The 18,665-nt window shown below is 46.3% G+C and overlaps 1 protein-coding gene across 4 annotated transcripts in view; it reads right to left on the bottom strand.

Moving 5' to 3' along the window:
* Positions 1-3,468: 3,468 nt before the first annotated feature.
* ZNF518B (zinc finger protein 518B) overlaps positions 3,469-18,665 on the bottom strand; it is a 31,597-nt gene continuing 16,400 nt past the window's right edge. For 2 of the 4 annotated variants that reach the window (XM_038745598.1, XM_038745599.1), the window contains 2 exons: positions 5,092-8,516; positions 3,469-4,255 (listed from right to left, as the gene is read on the bottom strand). In XM_038745598.1, coding sequence (XP_038601526.1) covers positions 4,240-4,255; positions 5,092-8,414 — 3,339 coding nt within the window. In that variant the 5' untranslated portion in view covers positions 8,415-8,516 and the 3' untranslated portion in view covers positions 3,469-4,239. Of the gene's footprint in view, positions 8,517-18,665 lie in introns of all 4 variants that reach the window. The other 2 variants (XM_038745601.1, XM_038745600.1) reach the window with 2 other exon arrangements.

The raw sequence follows: 18,665 nt of genomic DNA, 5'->3' as shown, positions 1-18,665 counted from the left end.
AGAAAGCAGCAGCTTGGCCAGAAAAAACGGAGTCCAGGCCTAAAAGTCCATCGCATTCTACCCCTTGTTATCCTACCACTCCTCCGGATATATTCTCGTTCCCTGAAACATGATAGTTTTGGGGTAAATGAGTGGGCCTAGAGGCAGAACAGCTCAGACGGGACATTCTGAAATGAAAGGGACTAATGCAAGGCCCAGACAACTGTGTTTCCACTGTAGGATGGTTTTTACACAATCCCAAGACTGGCCTACTCACCTAAACTCCTAAACCTTGACTCTTTGTCTGCATAAGCCAACTTTGGTTTCCCTCCTACTGGGTTGAACTGAGACAAAGATATGCGAACATCAAGCCGGTACTGTTTGGGTCAATAAGAAACGAGTGTCATGTTTTCACTTATTTTTTCTCCCCATCAGCTGCCAGATTTGAGTAGGGCAATCCCTAGCTAATCAAACCTAGTGTTCCTTAAATGGAAGACACTGGTCAGAGAAATAGTCCAGCGCTTAGAACAGTGCTTTGCACTTAGTAAGCACTTAACAAATACCATAATGATAATAATGATAATATTTATACCCACTCAGCACTCAACTTATTTTGACCAGTCAAGTTACAGGGCCAACAATACTCACGGTACCTCCATCTCTTCTATCTTGTCACCGACCCCTGGCTTACAACCTCCCTCTGGCCTGGAATTCCCTTCCCCTTCATATCCTACAAACCACCAACCACTCTCCCCACTCCTTCAAAGCCTCATTAAAATTGTATCTTCTCCAAGAGACTAAGCCCTCTTTCATTCATTCATTCAATCGTATTTATTGAGCGCTTACTGTGTGCAGAGCACTGTACTAAGCGCTTGGGGAGTTCAAGTTGGCAACATTTAGAGACGGTCCTTACCCAACAGCGGGCTCACAGTCTAGAAGGGGGAGACAGACAACAAAACAAAACATATTAACAAAAAATAAATAAGAATAGTAAATATGTACAAGTAAAATAGAGTAATAAATATGTACAAATATATATACAGGTGCTGTGGAGAGGGGAAAGAGGTAAGGTGGGGGGATGGGGATGGGGAGGAGGGGGAAAGGAAGGAGGGGGCTCAGTCTGGGAAGGCCTCCTGGAGGAGGTGAGCTCTCAGTAGGGCTTCAAAGGGAGGAAGAGAGTTAGCTTGGCGGATGTGCCCCTTCCTCCTCTCTCTTCTGTGTCACCTATGTACTTGAACCTGTACCGTTTAATAATAATAATAATAGTGACATTTATTAAGTGCTTACTATGTGCAAAGCACTGTTCTAAGCGCTGGGAAGGTGACAAAGTGATCTGGTTGTCCCATGGGGGGCTCACAGTCTTAATCCCCATTTTACAGATGAGGGAACTGAGGCCCAGAGAAGTGAAGTGACTTGTCCAAAGTCACACAGCTGACAGTTGGCAGAGCTGGGATTTGAACCCATGACCTCTGACTCCAAAGCCCGGGCTCTTTCCACTGAGCCACGCTGCTTCTCTTGATCCAACCTTCAGCCCAACAGTACTTACGTACAGATCTCTAATTCATTTTAACGTTGGTCTCCCCCTGTAGAGTGTAAGCTCTTGTGGACAGGGAACCTGTCTCCCGACTCTGTGTATTGTACTTTTTCAAGACTTAGTGTGCTCTGCACACAATAGGTGCTCAATAAATACCACTGATCAGTTGATCTCTCTGCTTCAGACTCCAGTGTAAAATGGGAATACAAAACCTGCTCTCCTGCCTCCTTAGATTGGGAGCCCCATAAGGGAAAGGGATTGGGGGCAGACCTAATTATTCATTCATTCAATCGTATTTATTTATTTATTTATTTATTTATTTATTTATTTAAATAAAAATAATTTATTTATTGAGCACTTACTCTGTGCAGAGCATTGTTATCTCACATCTACTCCAGGGCTTGGTACCTACTAAGAGCTTTTCAAGTACTACAATTACTACTACCGAGAAGCAGCATGGCCCGGTGGATAGAGCATGGTTCTAATCCCGGCTCCGCTACTTGTCTGCTGTGACCTTGGGCGAGGCGCTTCACTGCTCTGTGTCTCAATTACCTCATCTGTAAAATGGGGATAGAGACTGCGAGTCCCACACAGGAAAGGGATCGTGTCACTTCTGTACTCTGTACTACCCAAGCACCCAATACTGTGCGCTGCGCCAAGTGGGTGTTCGATAAAGGTGACTTTAAAATGGGGTCCGCTTTACAAATTGAAAACAGAAAGAGAAAGGAGATGCAAGTGTTTTATTTAACAAAATTTACAATTTAAAGATTTGACACTTCCAAGATTATGTACAAATGTTTATTCTGAAATTATAATGGCAGACACAAAATGTTAACATAGTTCTTAAAAACAAGTTTTAGTTTATTCTAAGCAGAGTACTGAACTATATAAATACTTGAGTGTACTGTTTAAAGCATGAATAACATACCTCTTTTTCTATTCCCTTTAATGTTCTTCGCAAATCGAGGTTGTTTAGTGTTAGTACAATTATTTTCAAATCAACACTCATCTAAGACACTATAATTAATGAATGGTCATCACTTTACAGAGCATCTACATGGACTGTTCCAAAAGTGAATTTAACTTAAATACAATTCGGCAAAAATAATTTTCTAGTCCCATTTCAAGGAATTAGTTTGAATGCACAATGAGCCCTACCTGAAAAATGTATTTCACTGAACCCTGTAAACTGGGATGGGAAATATAAAAAGGGCCAGGGAGGGGAAGATTCTGCGTACTTGATACTTCTCTATTTTGTGTTTATAAATATTCCCAAATACAGGAAACCATGGCAGACCGTGGCAGCACACCATGGAATCAACGTAAGAAAACAGTCATGGACATTCCCTAAGGGAGTCTCCAGACACTTCAAACTGGAATGGCTGATCCAACTATAAACTATTTCTAAGATTGGAATACACATCCACGTTTCCTTGCTAAATCTAGTCAACAAGAAATATCTACATGATGCAGTGAAACAGCACTTTAATTGGATTCAAGAGCGAAAGCATTCACTGTCCTTTCCAAGTTACGCTGCTCTCACTTGAACCCCGCCACAGAGCCTGGAAACCGCTGGAATCAAAGCTATGGGATCGGAAGGGAATATAGTACATAGCCCAAGACTGTGGAGTTCAGATGGGATGAGCGAGCCTCCACCTTTCCCCTTCTCCTTGTGTCTGAAGGGCTTCGGCAATAATAGAACAGGGGAGGGTAAGTGTGTATTTAACTGTTCCACTCTTTCTCCTTAAGCGGGCAACAGAGCCAAGCTAAAAGAAGCACGTTTCAATCGACACAATTACATTCTCAGTAGCTGCCACTGTCTCCAACACAGGAATCGCAATGGGTGTTGTGTATGCATAGAATCATCCGGCCAGTTAAGGACACCTTGATCCTTTAAATATTTTTGCCCCATCATCCTGGTATAACCCCCCCCCACCCTCCCCCCCCAAAAAAGAAAAGAAAATAAGAAAAAAATCGGTTTGCTCTCCTCTCAGGCCCAGGCACGGACCAAAAATCTGGAGCGTGCACGACTCAACCCCAGTGACTAAACAACCTCTCTCAATAACTCAGTAGTCATAGCTTAAAATGGTACCCAGGGACGGTGTATACTTACTCTGAACACATTTAAGATTTGCAACTCTTTGCCTCAGTGGGACATGACAGGCGATTCCAAAATCCTACTCCTCGGAGCTTCAACTGAAAAATACTGCGCACATCAACTGTTGAAATACCGCACGATGAAATGTGGTGCAACTATTTCTAGACGTTTTTGTCCTTCTATGGCAAATCCCAACCACAGCAAATTGTGCTTTCATTGTTCTTAAAACTGGGGTTAACAAACACATCATCAAAAATGCACTTCTAGAATTAAATATGGCATGTAATCTCTACAGTAGAAAACGTACTTAAATAGTTCTGACCCGATTTCCTTATAAAAGGGGTCGCCCTTAAAAATCAGCGACGCCCAGTACTTTCTTTACAAGTAGTGCCTTAAAAATAATTCTGTATGTATATGTATAATCGCATAGGTGCACACCCAAAAGTTATTACTTTACCAGTAAACTTAAGATGGAAAAACTCCAGGTCACGCTTGTTCACATGAGAAACTGTAAAATAATCCATTAAAAATGGTGTTTGTACCAGAGGGCCAAGGTACAGGCTGAACATTTTCCATTCTAAATTCCAAACATTAACAAATGCAGCTTTTAGAATTCAGGATTCCTCATTCAAGTGGTGCATCTCCTATAAAAAAAAAAGATGGAACTGAAAGGTCCTTCATAATCCTTCCTCCTCACCTCCCCCCTCCAAAACCAAACCGATTTAGCATTGCTTTCACATTAGTAGTTCACACTCTCCCCTATTAAGAATGGAAGCTCCCTGAGGATACGGAGCTTTGTTATTATGTACTTCACAGGCGCCTAGTACACGGCACCACACCAAGTGGGCGCTCAATAAACGCTGTTGCTACTACTACCACTCACAGATCCAAGGCTCTGCACTTGCTAAAATCAAGAGTATCTAAGAACCATGAGACCAGGCACTAAAAAGTAAACGAGGCACTTGAGAAGAAAAGCTTCTCCCTTTCCCCCAAAATCATATCTGGCAGGGTATTCTATCAACTTTTGCATGAACGATCCAAGGATCGGGGCAAACCGAATGGGGAGAGATCACTGAAGGCCAACGGTCACTCTGCTATCGAGAGGGGAGGTTGCAAATCCATTACCATTAATTTATAACCCAAGGTGCTCTAGTTGGTTCTCCACCAGATATCTGAACTAGTAAATCGGACTGACCGTAGGCCTTTAAAAAATTCATGGGGATATGGCATTTTACGTCATTCTATTTATTCCTGCCAGGAGAAAAGGTGCTGATGGTTCGTTCCCCTGTCCAAAAGTGAATTTTACTTTCCAAGAGCAAATGATTAGTTTCTTTCATTCAAAACCCTCCCTGGCCTTTTTTCTCTCTTTTTTTTTTTTTAACCCATCCACAAATTCCCATGCTCCATTACAAAAAAAGAAAAAAATCCCCTTGAACGCCAAAGTACAATCTTTTGTTTATTCGCTTCGACGACAGCTCACCCCTTGGGATCTTCCAGAGGAAGAGAAAGCATATCCCAATCTCTGGTGGCTTCTATCAAGTGGCGCTGTCCATGGCTCATCCACTCTTCTTGATCTTCATACAACCTCCCGCAAAACCAACACTTAAACATACACTGCAACGACCCTTCAGGTAAGGAATCCACTACCTGGTAGTTGTTCTTGTGGATTTTTTTCAATTTCATCTTTAGCTTGATCTGCTTTTTCACCGGGCTGGCCGCCTCCAGGTTCCGATAGGTGAGCCGTCTGTGGTTCCGCCTGATGCCCAGCTGGTGGCTGGTCCTCTCCGACAGGACCACTTTGAGGACGTTGCCCTTGTACTTGTTGATGATCTTCATCACGTTGATCACTTCCAGAGAGTCCACGTCCGGGTGGTTGAGCACGATGACCGGCTGGTTGCGGCGGGGGCACTTAATCAGCTGACCCACCTTAGCGGGCACCAGGCGCAGCTGCCTGGCCACCACGACGGGCGGACGCTCGCCCAGAAGCTGGCCCTTGGCTTTCTTCTTCGATTGGTTCCCCGGCTTTGACTTGTATCGGGGAGTCAGGGACCCTTTGGCCGCCGGTCTGCTGGACTTATTTGGGTTGCTACCCTTTGGTGGATGCGGCAGGGTGGGGGTCTGTCTGCTGGTGGGGCTGTGGGGAGCCGCCGCTCTCACCGCCTTGCTCCTCACAAACGTTCTCAGGTTCCTGGGCCTGTCCGGCGATTCAACGTCCCCCGGCAGAGACGGGAAGTCCGGGCCGGGCTTCTCCAAAGCACTGAGCGGAACGGGCCTCGGGAGCAGCGTCTCCTTGCAATAGGGATTGACGGACTCCTGGGACTTGCTCTCGACTTCGTGGGCCTTTTCACCACAGCTGAGGACCCTCAGCACCGTTCCTTCGGGAATAAACACCGGGGTAGCGATGTGAGCCTTCTTCATTCCCCTGAAGTTGAATTTTCCATCGCCGTCGTTATCGGGTGGACCCACCGCCACATGTACGAACTGCTCGTCAGCACCGCTGCCGTCCTGCATTTCCAGAGGGGACGGGGAATCGGTCCCCGGACCTGGAACGTCGTGAACTTCGGGCAACCGGCTCCTCGGAGGTTCCGCGGAAACCGACTGCTGCTGCTGCTGCTTGGCGGTCGGGAGGCAGAAGTTAGGCCTGGCCGCCGACTCGCTCGCGGAAATCAGCCGGGCAATCTTTTCGCACAAAAGAGTCGCGGACTTGCTTTTATGAGTGGGATCGCCCCACTTTATGCCTTCGGGGACGTTTTCTTCTCCGGTGCTGAGCGAAAACACCGACGAGATGACGGGGCCCTCGGGAGAGTTCGGATGGCCAGCGGAAATCTCCAGTTCCGAGGACTCCCCGGGCGGAGTCTCGAGCATTTGAGATATGTCACTGGCTACCGGAGTTGAGCCGTTGGGGGCGAGAGCAAGTTTGCTAAGGTGGGAATACTGCCCCGGGACCAAAGTTTCCAGAGGTTCCCCGGCCACTTTTTCATTCAACTGCTGATGAGAAGGCGGGATTTTAAAGAGGAAGTCGTTCCCGGTCCCGGATCCTGCGCCACCCTGGCCGGATGGCGACGCTCCCAGGTGAGAACCAGCGGCTGTTGATGGGCCCTCATTCGCAGGCCGAGTCGGCTGATCCTTGGCCCTCTTCCCTTCTTCCTGATGGGAAGCAGAAGACGGAACCAGGGGAAGAGCTGCTTTTCTCTGGGTGCTTTTCTCTGCTTTTATCCCGTTAGAGAGTTTAGGAGGGCTGTTGCCATTGCCCCCATCATGGGGCCTCAAGGAAACGGGAAAACCATCTGGCCTTCCTGGCTCTGAAATCGCCTCTCTCGTCAAAGCCACTCCGGGATCACGGCCGGGGCAGGGCTCGCCTCGGCCCTGCGTGTTTGCCGAGCTGCAACCTGACGGACAGGGATCGGAAGATCCGAGGCTTCCCGATCCCTCGTGTTTCTTGTCCCCACCGCCGGCTGGTTCTCGGACCCTCCCCGAAGGGCTCGGTGGCTTGGTCGGAGCAGCGGGGCCTGACTTTTCCTGTTCGCTGAATGCTTGAGGTGAAGGTAAGTTTGGCCTTTCGGGGGCAGGACCACGGGCAGGCTTCAAGGGACTCTTCTCTCTCAGAGGAATAAGCTTCAGAATGAGTTGTTGGGTCCCGTTGACCGTCTTAATGTCCAACAGCTGTGCTAAACAATTGGCCGGGACTACGAGTTCGGCCGGAGCTACCACGGTTAACGGCATGCCCGGAAGGACCGGCTCTTTGACCGGAGAAACAACTTCCACCTCCACGTTTCTATCCTCAAACAGTGTTTCTCCGGTGGAGTCTAGTACGCCGGCCCTCTCGGGAGCGGACGCCGTCTCTTTGGCGGGTTCCCTGGAGTCGGCCCGATCCCCCGCGCCGACTTGGCCCTCCCGGAGGGACAGGCCCGCTGATGACGGTGGATCTAACGGCTTGTTTGCCTTCGGGCCGCTCTGAGCTCTGAGCATCCCTTTGCCTCCCAGAGGCCAGCTGGCTCTCTTCCGCGCCGGGCTGCCGATCGGTTTTAATTGCCGCTTGTGGTTAACCTCGTGTACCCGTCTCGTATGCTTGACGATGTAATCGTTTCTAATAGCCCCGTAGCTGCAGTATTCACACTGATAAGGAAAAGTCCCCGTGTGCTGTACCAAATGCCTCTGGAATTCTCCCTTTGTGTAGGAGATATGGTTACAATGAGAACAGATGAACTGAATCTCTTCGTGCTGAATCATATGCTTTTTATACTGCAGGGGGTCCTTGGTGGAAAATCGACACTTATCACAGTAGTATTTTCCCGGCTGGAAGTTCCTCACTTGAAACTTATTTTCATTTTTCCTCGGGGCACCTTTCTCCAAATTGCCTTCATCAATGGCACCCGCGGTATCGGACACAAAATGGAAGGGTGGAGGTACACGCAGACTGCACTGGTTACAGACATAAAACTTCTGGTCGGCACTTTGGCTTTGCTTGTTTTGCTTTTTCAAGTCGGTCGTCGGAATCTGATGGACGCTTCTGCACTTCACGCACGTCACGGCTGACACCTGGCCACCCTCCGCTTCGTTTCCTGGGTAACAGAGACTCTGGGCTTCCTGCCCATTGGGCTGCTTTCCCTTTTCGCTCTTGGGCTGTTTGGGCGAAGTAGTCGAGGAATCATTTCTGTCATTCGCTTGCTGGGCGTATAATGGAGGGACCATCTCCTTCATTTTTTTAATCTGCATTTCCAGGAAAACGTGCATATCAAAGTCCCAATTCAAGAGGTACGATGATCTCGAAGCTACACCTTCCACATGTCCTTTCGTTGGCATAGGGGCAGCTTCTTAGTCAAAGAGTATGTAATTTTCTGTTACTTCGGGTTCTGTATCCCACACGCTTAAGCAGTTTAGATTCTTTGATGGCTTGAATCAACACTAGAAAGGGGAAGAGAAATGAAAACAAAGAGGAACAAAGAGGAGAGTGGTCAACTAACGACTGCATGTGCTATAATGATAAAGAAAGGGTTTTGCTACAAAAATGCTTTGTCGCTTATGAAGATTTTCAAACACCAAAAACTGGAACGACCTATCAGAAACCTGAACGTCTAAGCCAGGCGGGAAAACTGCTTGAAAATATCATTCAACCACTTCAACCTTTTGCTACAATTCCCGCTTGACTAAATAAATCCAGGTGCCTCACAACACCAGATTGTGTTTCCACAAGGCATCCCCTAATAGTAACTGTGGTAATAGAATACAATAGAGAAGAGAAGAGAAGAGAAGAGAAGAGAAGAGAAGAGAAGAGAAGAGAAGAGAAGAGAAGAGAAGAGAAGAGAAGAGAGAAGCAGCGTGGCTCAGTGGAAAGAGCCTGGGCATTGGAGTCAGAGGTCACAGGTTCAAATCCCGGCTCTGCCAATTGCCAGCTGTGTGACTTTGGGCAAGTCACTTAACTTCTCTGTGCCTCAGTGACCTCATCTGTAAAATGGGGATGAAGACTGTGAGCCCCCCGTGGGACAGCCTGATCATCTTGTAACCTCCCCAGCGCTTAGAACAGTGCTTTGCACATAGTAAGTGCTGAATAAATGCTATAATTATTATTAGTAGTAATCGTTAGGCCCTTCCCACGTGCCAAGGCCTGTACTAAATACTGGGCTAGGTACAAGAAAGTCGGGCCCCACAAGGGCTCGTGGTCTATGCAGGAGGGGAAACAGGTATTAAATCCCTATTTTACAGATGAAGAAACTGAGGCCCAAAAGTTAAGTGACTCGCTCAAGGTCACGTAGCAGCGGGTAGATGGTGGGGCAGGATCGGAACCCAGATCCTCTGATTCCCAGGCCCGTACTCTTTCCACTAGCCACACTGCTTCCCGTTGGCTCAGAAGGTCAATGCACGCTTCCCTCCACACTCTACACACACACACTTACTCTCTCTCTCAAGCCCCCACCCCCACCCCCCACCCCCCAAAACCCCCACAGCTCATACTAACCAGGACCTTTCTGGACCAGGGGACACTCAGTGACATATTGTGGCTCAGTGGAAAGAGCCCAGGGTTTGGAGTCAAAGGTTATGGGTTAAAATCCCAGCTCCACCACTTTGGGCAAGTCACATCACCTCTCTGGGCCTCAGTGACCTCATCTGTAAAATGGGGATGAAGACTGTGGTCCCCCTGTGGGACAACCTGATCACCTTGTTAACCTCCCCAGCGCTTAGAACAGTGCTTTGCACATAGTAAGCGCTTAATAAATGCTATCATTATTATTCATTCATTCAATCGTATTTATTGAGCGCTTACTGTGCGCAGAGCACTGGACTAAGCACTTGGGAAGTACAAGTTGGCAACATAAAGGGATGGTCCCTACCCAACAGTGGGCTCACAGTCTAGAAGGGGGAGACAGACAACAAAACAAAGCATACTAACAAAATAAAATAAATAGAATGCGTACAAATAAAATAGAGTAATAAATATGTACAAACATATATACAGGTGTTGTGGGGAGGGGAAGGAGGTAAGGCGCGGGGGATGGGGAGGAGAGGAAAGAGGGGAGTAACCTTATTAGTATTAAGGTTACTGTAGAAAGTTTACTTAGTTTTACCAATGTGCAAGGGAGTGACCCATACACACTCATTCACTCACTCCACTCCACCAAGGGTCCAATACCAGTCTGCTGGTCAACAGAGCCCGTTCTGCCACCGCTTCTTCTTTCGGCTTCCAGGTGTTGTTGCCTGCTCCCGCTGCTTCTGCGGCTCTCGGCGTGCTTCCCTCTTGCTTCTCCTCTGCCTATGCCCTTTGCGTGCCTCCTCGCGATTCAAAGCAACCGCCTTTCATCTGCCTTAGGCAGGCATCTGGGGCTCTGTGCGGCACTCATTGACTGGTCCAGGCCCGTGCTCACCTGTCTCAAGCAAAGCCCATCACTGCCTTCGCCAGTCTCTTCCTTGTTGTTGTTCACGGGATCACAAAAGGTCACTTGTTGTGGGCTCACCACACCACAAACGTACACAGACACACACACACCAAGCTATCATCACTGTTGTTTCCAGAAGCCTGCGCTGTTTTTCCTTTGTTCTCACTGCTGCTGCTCCTTTCTTTATTACCTCAGGAGACGTGGACTCCCGAAGGTACTGAATCCCAGGTAAACCCAACATCCCTTCCAAATGCCTTGTTTGGAACCTGCTGGCATTAAGGAGGAAAACTTTAATTGCACAACCCTACATGTCTTTATTGCTCACCTGAGGCTGCTAAAAATCCAGGAACAGAAACTGGAGAACTCTGCTGCCTGCTACAGTCAGTGGCATGATGCCCGTTATGAGAAAATACTGTCACCCAAGATATTAACAGTGGCTTCTTACTGCCTGTAGCATATCTCTCCAGAATGATGACAAGTGGATTGATTACGGCATTTCCTTAAGCACCTTCTAGGTTGCCAAGCATCATGCTAAGCGCTGGACTAGCTACAGGATAATCATACTGGCCATAGCCCCTTTCCTCCACAGGACTCACAATCGAACAGGGAAGGAGAGTGGGCATTTTAGATGAGGAAACTGAGGCCAAGACCAGATCTCAGGCCTCCTGTGCCCATGCTCTATCCACTAGACTGTGGAAGAAACACTTGATGAACTCTATGTGGTGTTTAAAAAGGGTATCCCAGAGACAAGTTTATTACTACGAGGGCTTCTGTGAGCCCACTGTTGGGTAGGGACCGTCTCTATATGTTGCCAACTTGTACTTCCCAAGCGCTTAGTACAGTGCTCTGCACACAGTAAGTGCTCAATAAATATGATTGATTGATAGTAGAGAGAGGCAGTTGAGAGGCAGAGATTCCTCTGCCAATCAAGGACAGCTCGGTTAATAACAATAATAATAATAATAATAATAATAATAATAATGGCATTTATTAAGCACTTACTATGTGCAAAGCACTGTTCTAAGCACTGGGGAGGTTACAAGGTGATCAGGTTGTCCCACGGAGAGCTCACAGCCTTAATCCCCATTTTACAGATGAGGTAACTGAGGCCCTGAGAAATGAAGTGACTTGCCCAAAGTCACACAGCTGACAATTGGCGGAGCCAGGCTTTGAACCCATGACCTCTGACTCCAAAGCCCGGGCTCTTTCCACCGAGCCACGCTGCTTCTCTGGATAAACCACAGCTCTTTTATACAGGACAGCATTTAACTTAATCAAAGCTCAATCCAGGATAAACACATCAGGATGGGCAGCAACACCCCTCAGGCAAGGTTTTCTATCTTGTTCTTGAGGTGATTAAAGCCACTAAACCCCACTAAATTAGAACTGAAGACCTAACCCCACTGAAGAACGAAGTGAAGATGTGTTGTGAACTGGATAGTAACCAGAGGCAGGCCTGTGGCTGAAACGGTTCGGAGAGGAGGGCAGGGGAAAAAGCACAACTTTGACCATTATGCAGGCCACAAAGTCCCCAGCGACAGATCAAGGGTGTGTGACCAGCCTAATAGAACCCAATCTGCCTCCCCAACTTAAGGATCAGGTCTACTATCTCCAGTCTACTCTCCCAAGCGATCAGTACTGAGAAGGCACTCAATAAAATACATCTGACTGAACGATTATAGGAAAAAGATGTCTTAATAATCTGCTCATGATGGCATGGCTCTTGGGGATTTGGATGACCGAAAATACAAACATTCCACATGTGTACTAACGCTGTTATACTCTCCCAGGCGCCTAGTACAGTCCTCTGACGCTGTTATACTCTCCCAGGTGCCTAGTACAGTAAATATGTTTGTACATATTTATTACTCTATTTATTTATTTTGCTTGTACATATCTATTCTATTTATTTTATTTTGTTAGTATGTTTGGTTTTGTTCTCTGTCTCCCCCTTTTAATAATAATAATAATAATAATAATAATAATAATAATGTTGGCATTTGTTAAGTGCTTACTATGTGCAAAGCACTGTTCTAAGCGCTTGGGGGGATGCAAAGCGATCAGGTTGTCCCACGTGGGGCTCACAGTCTTAATCCCCATTTTACAGATGAGATAACTGAGGCTCAGAGAAGTTAAGTGACTTGCCCAAGGTCACACAGCAGACATGTGGCGGAGCTGGGATTCGAACCCATGACCTCTGACTCCAAATCCTGTGCTCTTTCCACTGAGCCACGGGACTCTGAGCCCACTGCTGGGTAGGGACTGTCTCTATATGTTGCCAACTTGTACTTCCCAAGCGCTTAGTACAGTGCTCTGCACACAGTAAGCGCTCAATAAATACAATTGATGGATTGATTGATTGATAGTACAGTCCTCTGCACAGATTAAGCACTCAGTCGATTTTATGGAATTGATGGCCCAGCATCCCCTCCCAACCCGGAAACTCATAAATTCAGAACCTTTCACCCGACGCAGGACATTAGTGCTCGGCAGTCATTTTGTCAGGTTGGGAAACCTCGATTGTATTTACTGGGCGCTTACTGTGTGCAAAGCACTGTACTAAGCGCTTGGAAAGTACAATTCGGCAACAGATAGAGACAATCCCTACCCAACAATGGGCTCACAGTACAATACAAGAGAATCGGTAGACATGATCCTTTCCCAGATGGAACTAAACAACAACACAGAATCCCTGTCGTCAAGGTGGTTACAGTCTAGCGGGCTCAGAGAGAATGACGAATGCTGTGCACACATTAAGTGCTCAATAAAAACGACTGAATGAATGAGTGTCAGACTTGGCCTCGCTGTAGGCCAGAACACAGGTGAGCTTGGGCCTTCAGAAGGTGAAGCCGGTGCTTTTCTGTATACATGGGTACCCAAACTGGATGCTACATGGGATAGCTGTAGCACCCCTGGAATAATACCAACAATGATAATAATGAATAATAATTGGGGTATCCAATGCTTAGAACAGTGCTTTGCACATCGTAAGCGCTTAATAAATGCCATCATTATTATTATTATTATGTGCCAGGCACTGTACTAAGTGCTGGGGTGGATATAAGTAAATTGGGTTGGACCCAGTCCCTGTTCCACATGGGGCTCACACTCTTAATCCCCATTTTGCAGATTAAATAACTGAAGCACAGAGGAAGTGAAGCAACCTGCCCAAGGTTAAATAGCAGATAACTGGTGGAGCCAGAATTAGAACCCAGGTCCTTCTGACTCCCAGCCTCAAGCTCTATCCACAAGAATGCTGCTTCTCACCTTGAAATAACCACAAGGGAGTGAAGCCTTGATGTATGTAGGAAGAAGCGTGGCTCAGTGGAAAGAGCCCGGGCTTGGGAGTCAAAGGTTGTGGGCTCTAATCCCAGCACTGCCACTTAGCTGTGTGACTTTGGGCAAGTCACTTAACTTCTCTGTGCCTCAGTTCCCTCATCTGTAAAATGGGGATTAAGACCGTGAGCCCCACATGGGACAACCCTGATTACCTTGTTCCCCCACCACCCGCTGCACTTAGAACAGTGCTTGGCACATAGTAAGCACAATACCAACATTATTATTATTATTATGTATTACAGTGACTTAAGGGGGAAGGCTCTGATGGCAACAAATCCAGCTTGAGAGGTTGGTGAAAGGTCAGGGTTTATATTGTCCCTATGATCCTGGGGACAGAGCACTGTAGGAAGCACGTGGGAGAGTATGAAAGAGTAAATCGCTTGCCATCTTCAACCTGCCTCTTGGCTCACGAACTCAGACTCCCCAGGCAAGCTACAGGATAGTTTCAGTCTACCTCTTCTTATAGCCTCTGCTTGAAAATTGCTACAACATTCCTGTTTGTTATAAATTTCGTCCCGTGGATGTTTTTGCCATCAATCCACAGTTCTGCTCAACTGCCTGAGGTTTGGCTCTATCACATCACATTTCTTCCATTCTTTCCGCTTTCAAATCTGAATTCTGTGGGTTCTAGTGGGAGAATTAACACAGAGCTCAGGACTAAGCATAAGAACCCACGATCGCTTTCACAAATGCATTTTTTCACCTTTCTTTCTGAAGCCGGTACTGATGGTGACCTTTGAAACCCTCTGACATTTTAATATACTGAAGAAATTCCATTAGGTTGTCAGCTCCTTGAGGGCAAGGATCATGTTTACCACTTTTTCTGTTCTCACTCAACTCCGTAGTAAGAGTGCTCTCCCCACAGCAGGTACTAAATAATACTGATAAGGCATTCTCTCTGCTTGAAGCTCTCAAGAGATAGGCCACCATATTTAGCAGCTAAACTATTACTCTGAACGTTGGGAAGCTTGCGACTTTTAGACATCGGAGATGTGACTAACTGGGAAACTGTTTTTTTCAATGGTAACGTCCTGTGATTATTATAATTCACTTCTTGGTTTTGCTTTATTTTATCCTGTTTCTTTCCTTGTATGGGTCGTTAAGCTTCCTTGCTCTCCTCAGACTGTGTGCCACATGACCAGGAACTGGTTCTGAATTACTGTCCTCGTAACAGTCCATCTGTGATTTTTGAGTGCTTACTGTATGCACAGGACTGTACTAAGAGACTGGGAAGAGTACAATGCAGTCGAGTTGGTAGACATGATCCCTGCCCAGAAGGAACTAAACAACATTCCCCCGGGGCTTGTGAAAGAGTATTCATTCATTCGATCACATTTATTGAGCGCTTACTGTGTGCAGAGCACTGTACTAAGCGTTTGGAAAGTACAATTCGGCAACAGATAGGAGACAATCCCTACTCAACAACAGGCTCACAGTACAATGCAATAGAAGTGGTAAACATGATCCTTTCCCAGATGGAACTAAACAATATTTATCTTCTGGGCTCTGTCCTAGAGGTTGAACAAATATAACAAACAAAAATAAGAGTTCCCTTGCTGCATGAAGCCTGCCTATTGGTAACAATAATAATGGTATTTGTTAAGCGCTTACTATGTGCAAAGCACTGTTCTAAGTGTGGGGGGGGACACACAAGGTGATCAGGTTGTCCCACGTGGGGCTCAGTCTTCATCCCCATTTTCCAAATGAGGTAACTGAGGCCCAGAGAAGTGACTTGTCCAAGGTCACCACAGTTGACAAGTGGCAGAGTCAGCATTTGAACCCATGACCTCTGACTCGCAAGCCAGCGCTCTTTCCACTGAGCCACGCTGCTTCACCATCTTTGCCCTGCCTTGGCTCAGGGAGCGAAGTGTGCAGGCTGGGCTGCAGTAGGAGAATAGTGACGTGAAGTAGGGTGGGGTGTGCTGATTGAGGGCTTTAAAGCTGGTGGTGAGGCGTTTCTGTTTGATGCGGAGGTGGACGGGCAGCCAGTGGAGGTTCTTCAGGAGTGGGGAGTCACGGACTGAAACACTTTGGTGATAAATGATCCAGGCAGCAGAGTGAAGTACGGATTGTAGTGGAGAGCGACAGGAGGCTGGAAGGGCAGTAAGGAGGCAGATGCAGAAGTCAAGGCAGGATAAGAAAGTGCCCGGATCAGCAAGTTAGCAGCTTGGATAAAGAGGCGAAGGAGGATTTTAGCAACACTGCGACAGTAGAACAGGATTTGGTGACAGATTGAATTTTTGGGTGGAATGAGATGAATCGTGGACAATGCCACCATTGCAGGCTTGTGAGACAAGGAGGATAGTGGTGTGGTCTACAGTGATGGGAAAAACAGTAGGAGGAAAGGGATTGGGTGGGAGAATAAGGAGTTCAGTTTTAGAAATGTTTAATTTGAGGTGTGGGCAGACATCAAATCGTGTATTCTGCCTGTGGAGCTTAGAATACTCTATTTATTTATTTTATTTGTACATGTTTATTCTATTTACTTTATTTTGTTAATATGTTCTGTTTTGTTCTCTGTCTCCCCCTTCTAGACTGTGAGCCCACTGTTGGGTAGGGACCGTCTCTATATGTTGCCAACTTGTACTTCCCAAGCGCTTAGTACAGTGCTCTGCACACAGTAAGCGCTCAATAAATACGATTGATGATGATATGTTGCCAACTTGTACTTCCCAAGCGCTTAGTACAGTGCTCTGTACACAGTAAGCGCTCAATAAATACTACAATGAATGAATGAATAGGGACACTACTTTCATTTCACCCCACCACAGCTGCTGGGATATTCTACTGGCACCCATCCATCCATTTACATTAAAATCTCTCAATCAATCAATCAATCGTATTTATTGAGCGCTTACTGTGTGCAGAGCATTGTACTAAGCGCTTGGGAAATACAATTTGGCAACAAATAGAGACAGTCCCTACCCAGCAGTGGGCTCACAGCCTAGAAGTCTCCCCCAGTTAACTGTACCCTTGTTAATGGGCAAGCTGGGAAAGTGTAATTCTGTTGAATTGTTCTCTCTCAAGTACCTAGTACAGTGCTCTGCACATATTAAGTGCTCAATACATCAATCAATACCACTAACTGATTAATCAGTCCTCCTCACACATCTCACCCACAACGTGTGTACCTGGGGAGATTGCTTCAGTAGAAGCAGGGTGGTTTAGTGGAAAGAGCACGGGTTTAGGAGCCAAAGGACACGGGTTCTAATCCCAGCTCCGCCTCTTGTCTGCTGTGTAACCTCGGGCAATCCACTTAACTTCTCTGTGCCTCAGTTACCTCATCTGTAAAATGGGGATTAAGATAGTGATCCCCACCTGGGACAACCTGATTACCTTGTTATCTACCCCAGAGCTTAGAACATTGCTTGGCACATATTAAGCACTTAACAAATACCATCATCATCATCTGCCCTGGCACTTAGAACAGTGTCCGGCTCATAGTAAGCACCAAAGTGTTGTTGGTGACAAAAGGTTATGTCTGGTTATAAGTCCAAGTTTAGCTGCCCTACAAAAAGGCTGGACACCACAACAGGCTTACAGTTCGGTAAGGAGATTTTGGATCCATTCTCTTCAAACTATCCTGCAGCCTGTCAAAGTCTTGCTGGGCTTTTTTAAAATCCTGGCTGGTTCCTTCATGTAACCAGGCACTGTACTGCCCAGGTAGCAGAATCCAGGGATGGTGGTAGGTACTGTTTGGCTGGTGAAAATCTTTGATTCTACATAGGGTTTCCCAGCTACTGGTTAGTACATAACCAGTTTTCTTTAAACTTAATGTCAGTCTATGGTGCTGCGTTGAAACTGCAAAGCCCGTCTTACCTCCTTCCCTTCCCCACAGCACCTGTATATATGTACATATGTTTGTACACATTTATTACTCTATTTATTTATTTATTTTACTTGTACATATCTATTCTATGTATTTCATTTTGTTAGTATGTTTGGTTTTGTTCTCTGTCTCCCCCTTCTAGACTGTGAGCCCACTGTTGGGTAGGGACTGTCTCTATATGTTGCCAACTTGTACTTCCCAAGCGCTTCGTATAGTGCTCTGCATACAGTAAGCGCTCAATAAATACGATTGATTGATTGATTAACCATCATCTGAGTAACATCATTTGTGCATTAGGCCCTATTGCAAAATCATACGCATAGAAGAGTTACCAAATTACTGCCCTGAAGTCTTTGGATGATGTCTGTAGACTACTGACCTGGAAGAATTTTCCAATGGCTTGGAAGTTTACTCTAATTCCAGCTTTCAGACCCCTCATTGCCTTGTCGAGCAGAGAGACACAGAACAACACATTGGCCAGGACTAGACCTTCCACTATAGGAATGACACATTGTGATCTACCCAAGAACAGCATCTTGGAATAGCCTGAAGATCTGCGTCAATTTTCTTAGCCACTGCAGGAACCCCAGTCTACTGATGCTTTGCCAGATCAACAAACACAGCATACACGTACTCTCCTTCCTAGGCCGTGAACCCCAGGTGGGACAGGGACCATGCCCCACCTACCTTGTATTACTCTATTTATTTATTTATTTCACTTGTACATATCTATTCTATTTATTTTATTTTGTTAATATGTTTGGTTCTGTTCTCTGTCTCCCCCTTCTAGACTGTGAGCCCACTGTTAGGTAGGGACTGTCTCTATATGTTGCCAACTTGTACTTCCCAAGCGCTTAGTACAGTGCTCTGCACACAGTAAGCACTCAATAAATATGATTGATTGATTGAATCAATCATTGACATTTATTGAGTGCTATGTGAACAGCACTGTACTAATCACTTGGGACAGTACAACAGAATTAGAAGACACGTTCCCTGCCCCTAACGAAGCGC

The sequence above is a fragment of the Tachyglossus aculeatus genome, chromosome 4 (genome assembly GCF_015852505.1).
Source record: "Tachyglossus aculeatus isolate mTacAcu1 chromosome 4, mTacAcu1.pri, whole genome shotgun sequence".
Classification (NCBI taxonomy): Eukaryota; Metazoa; Chordata; class Mammalia; order Monotremata; family Tachyglossidae; genus Tachyglossus; species Tachyglossus aculeatus.
This window is presented reverse-complemented; position numbering and strand designations above follow the sequence as displayed.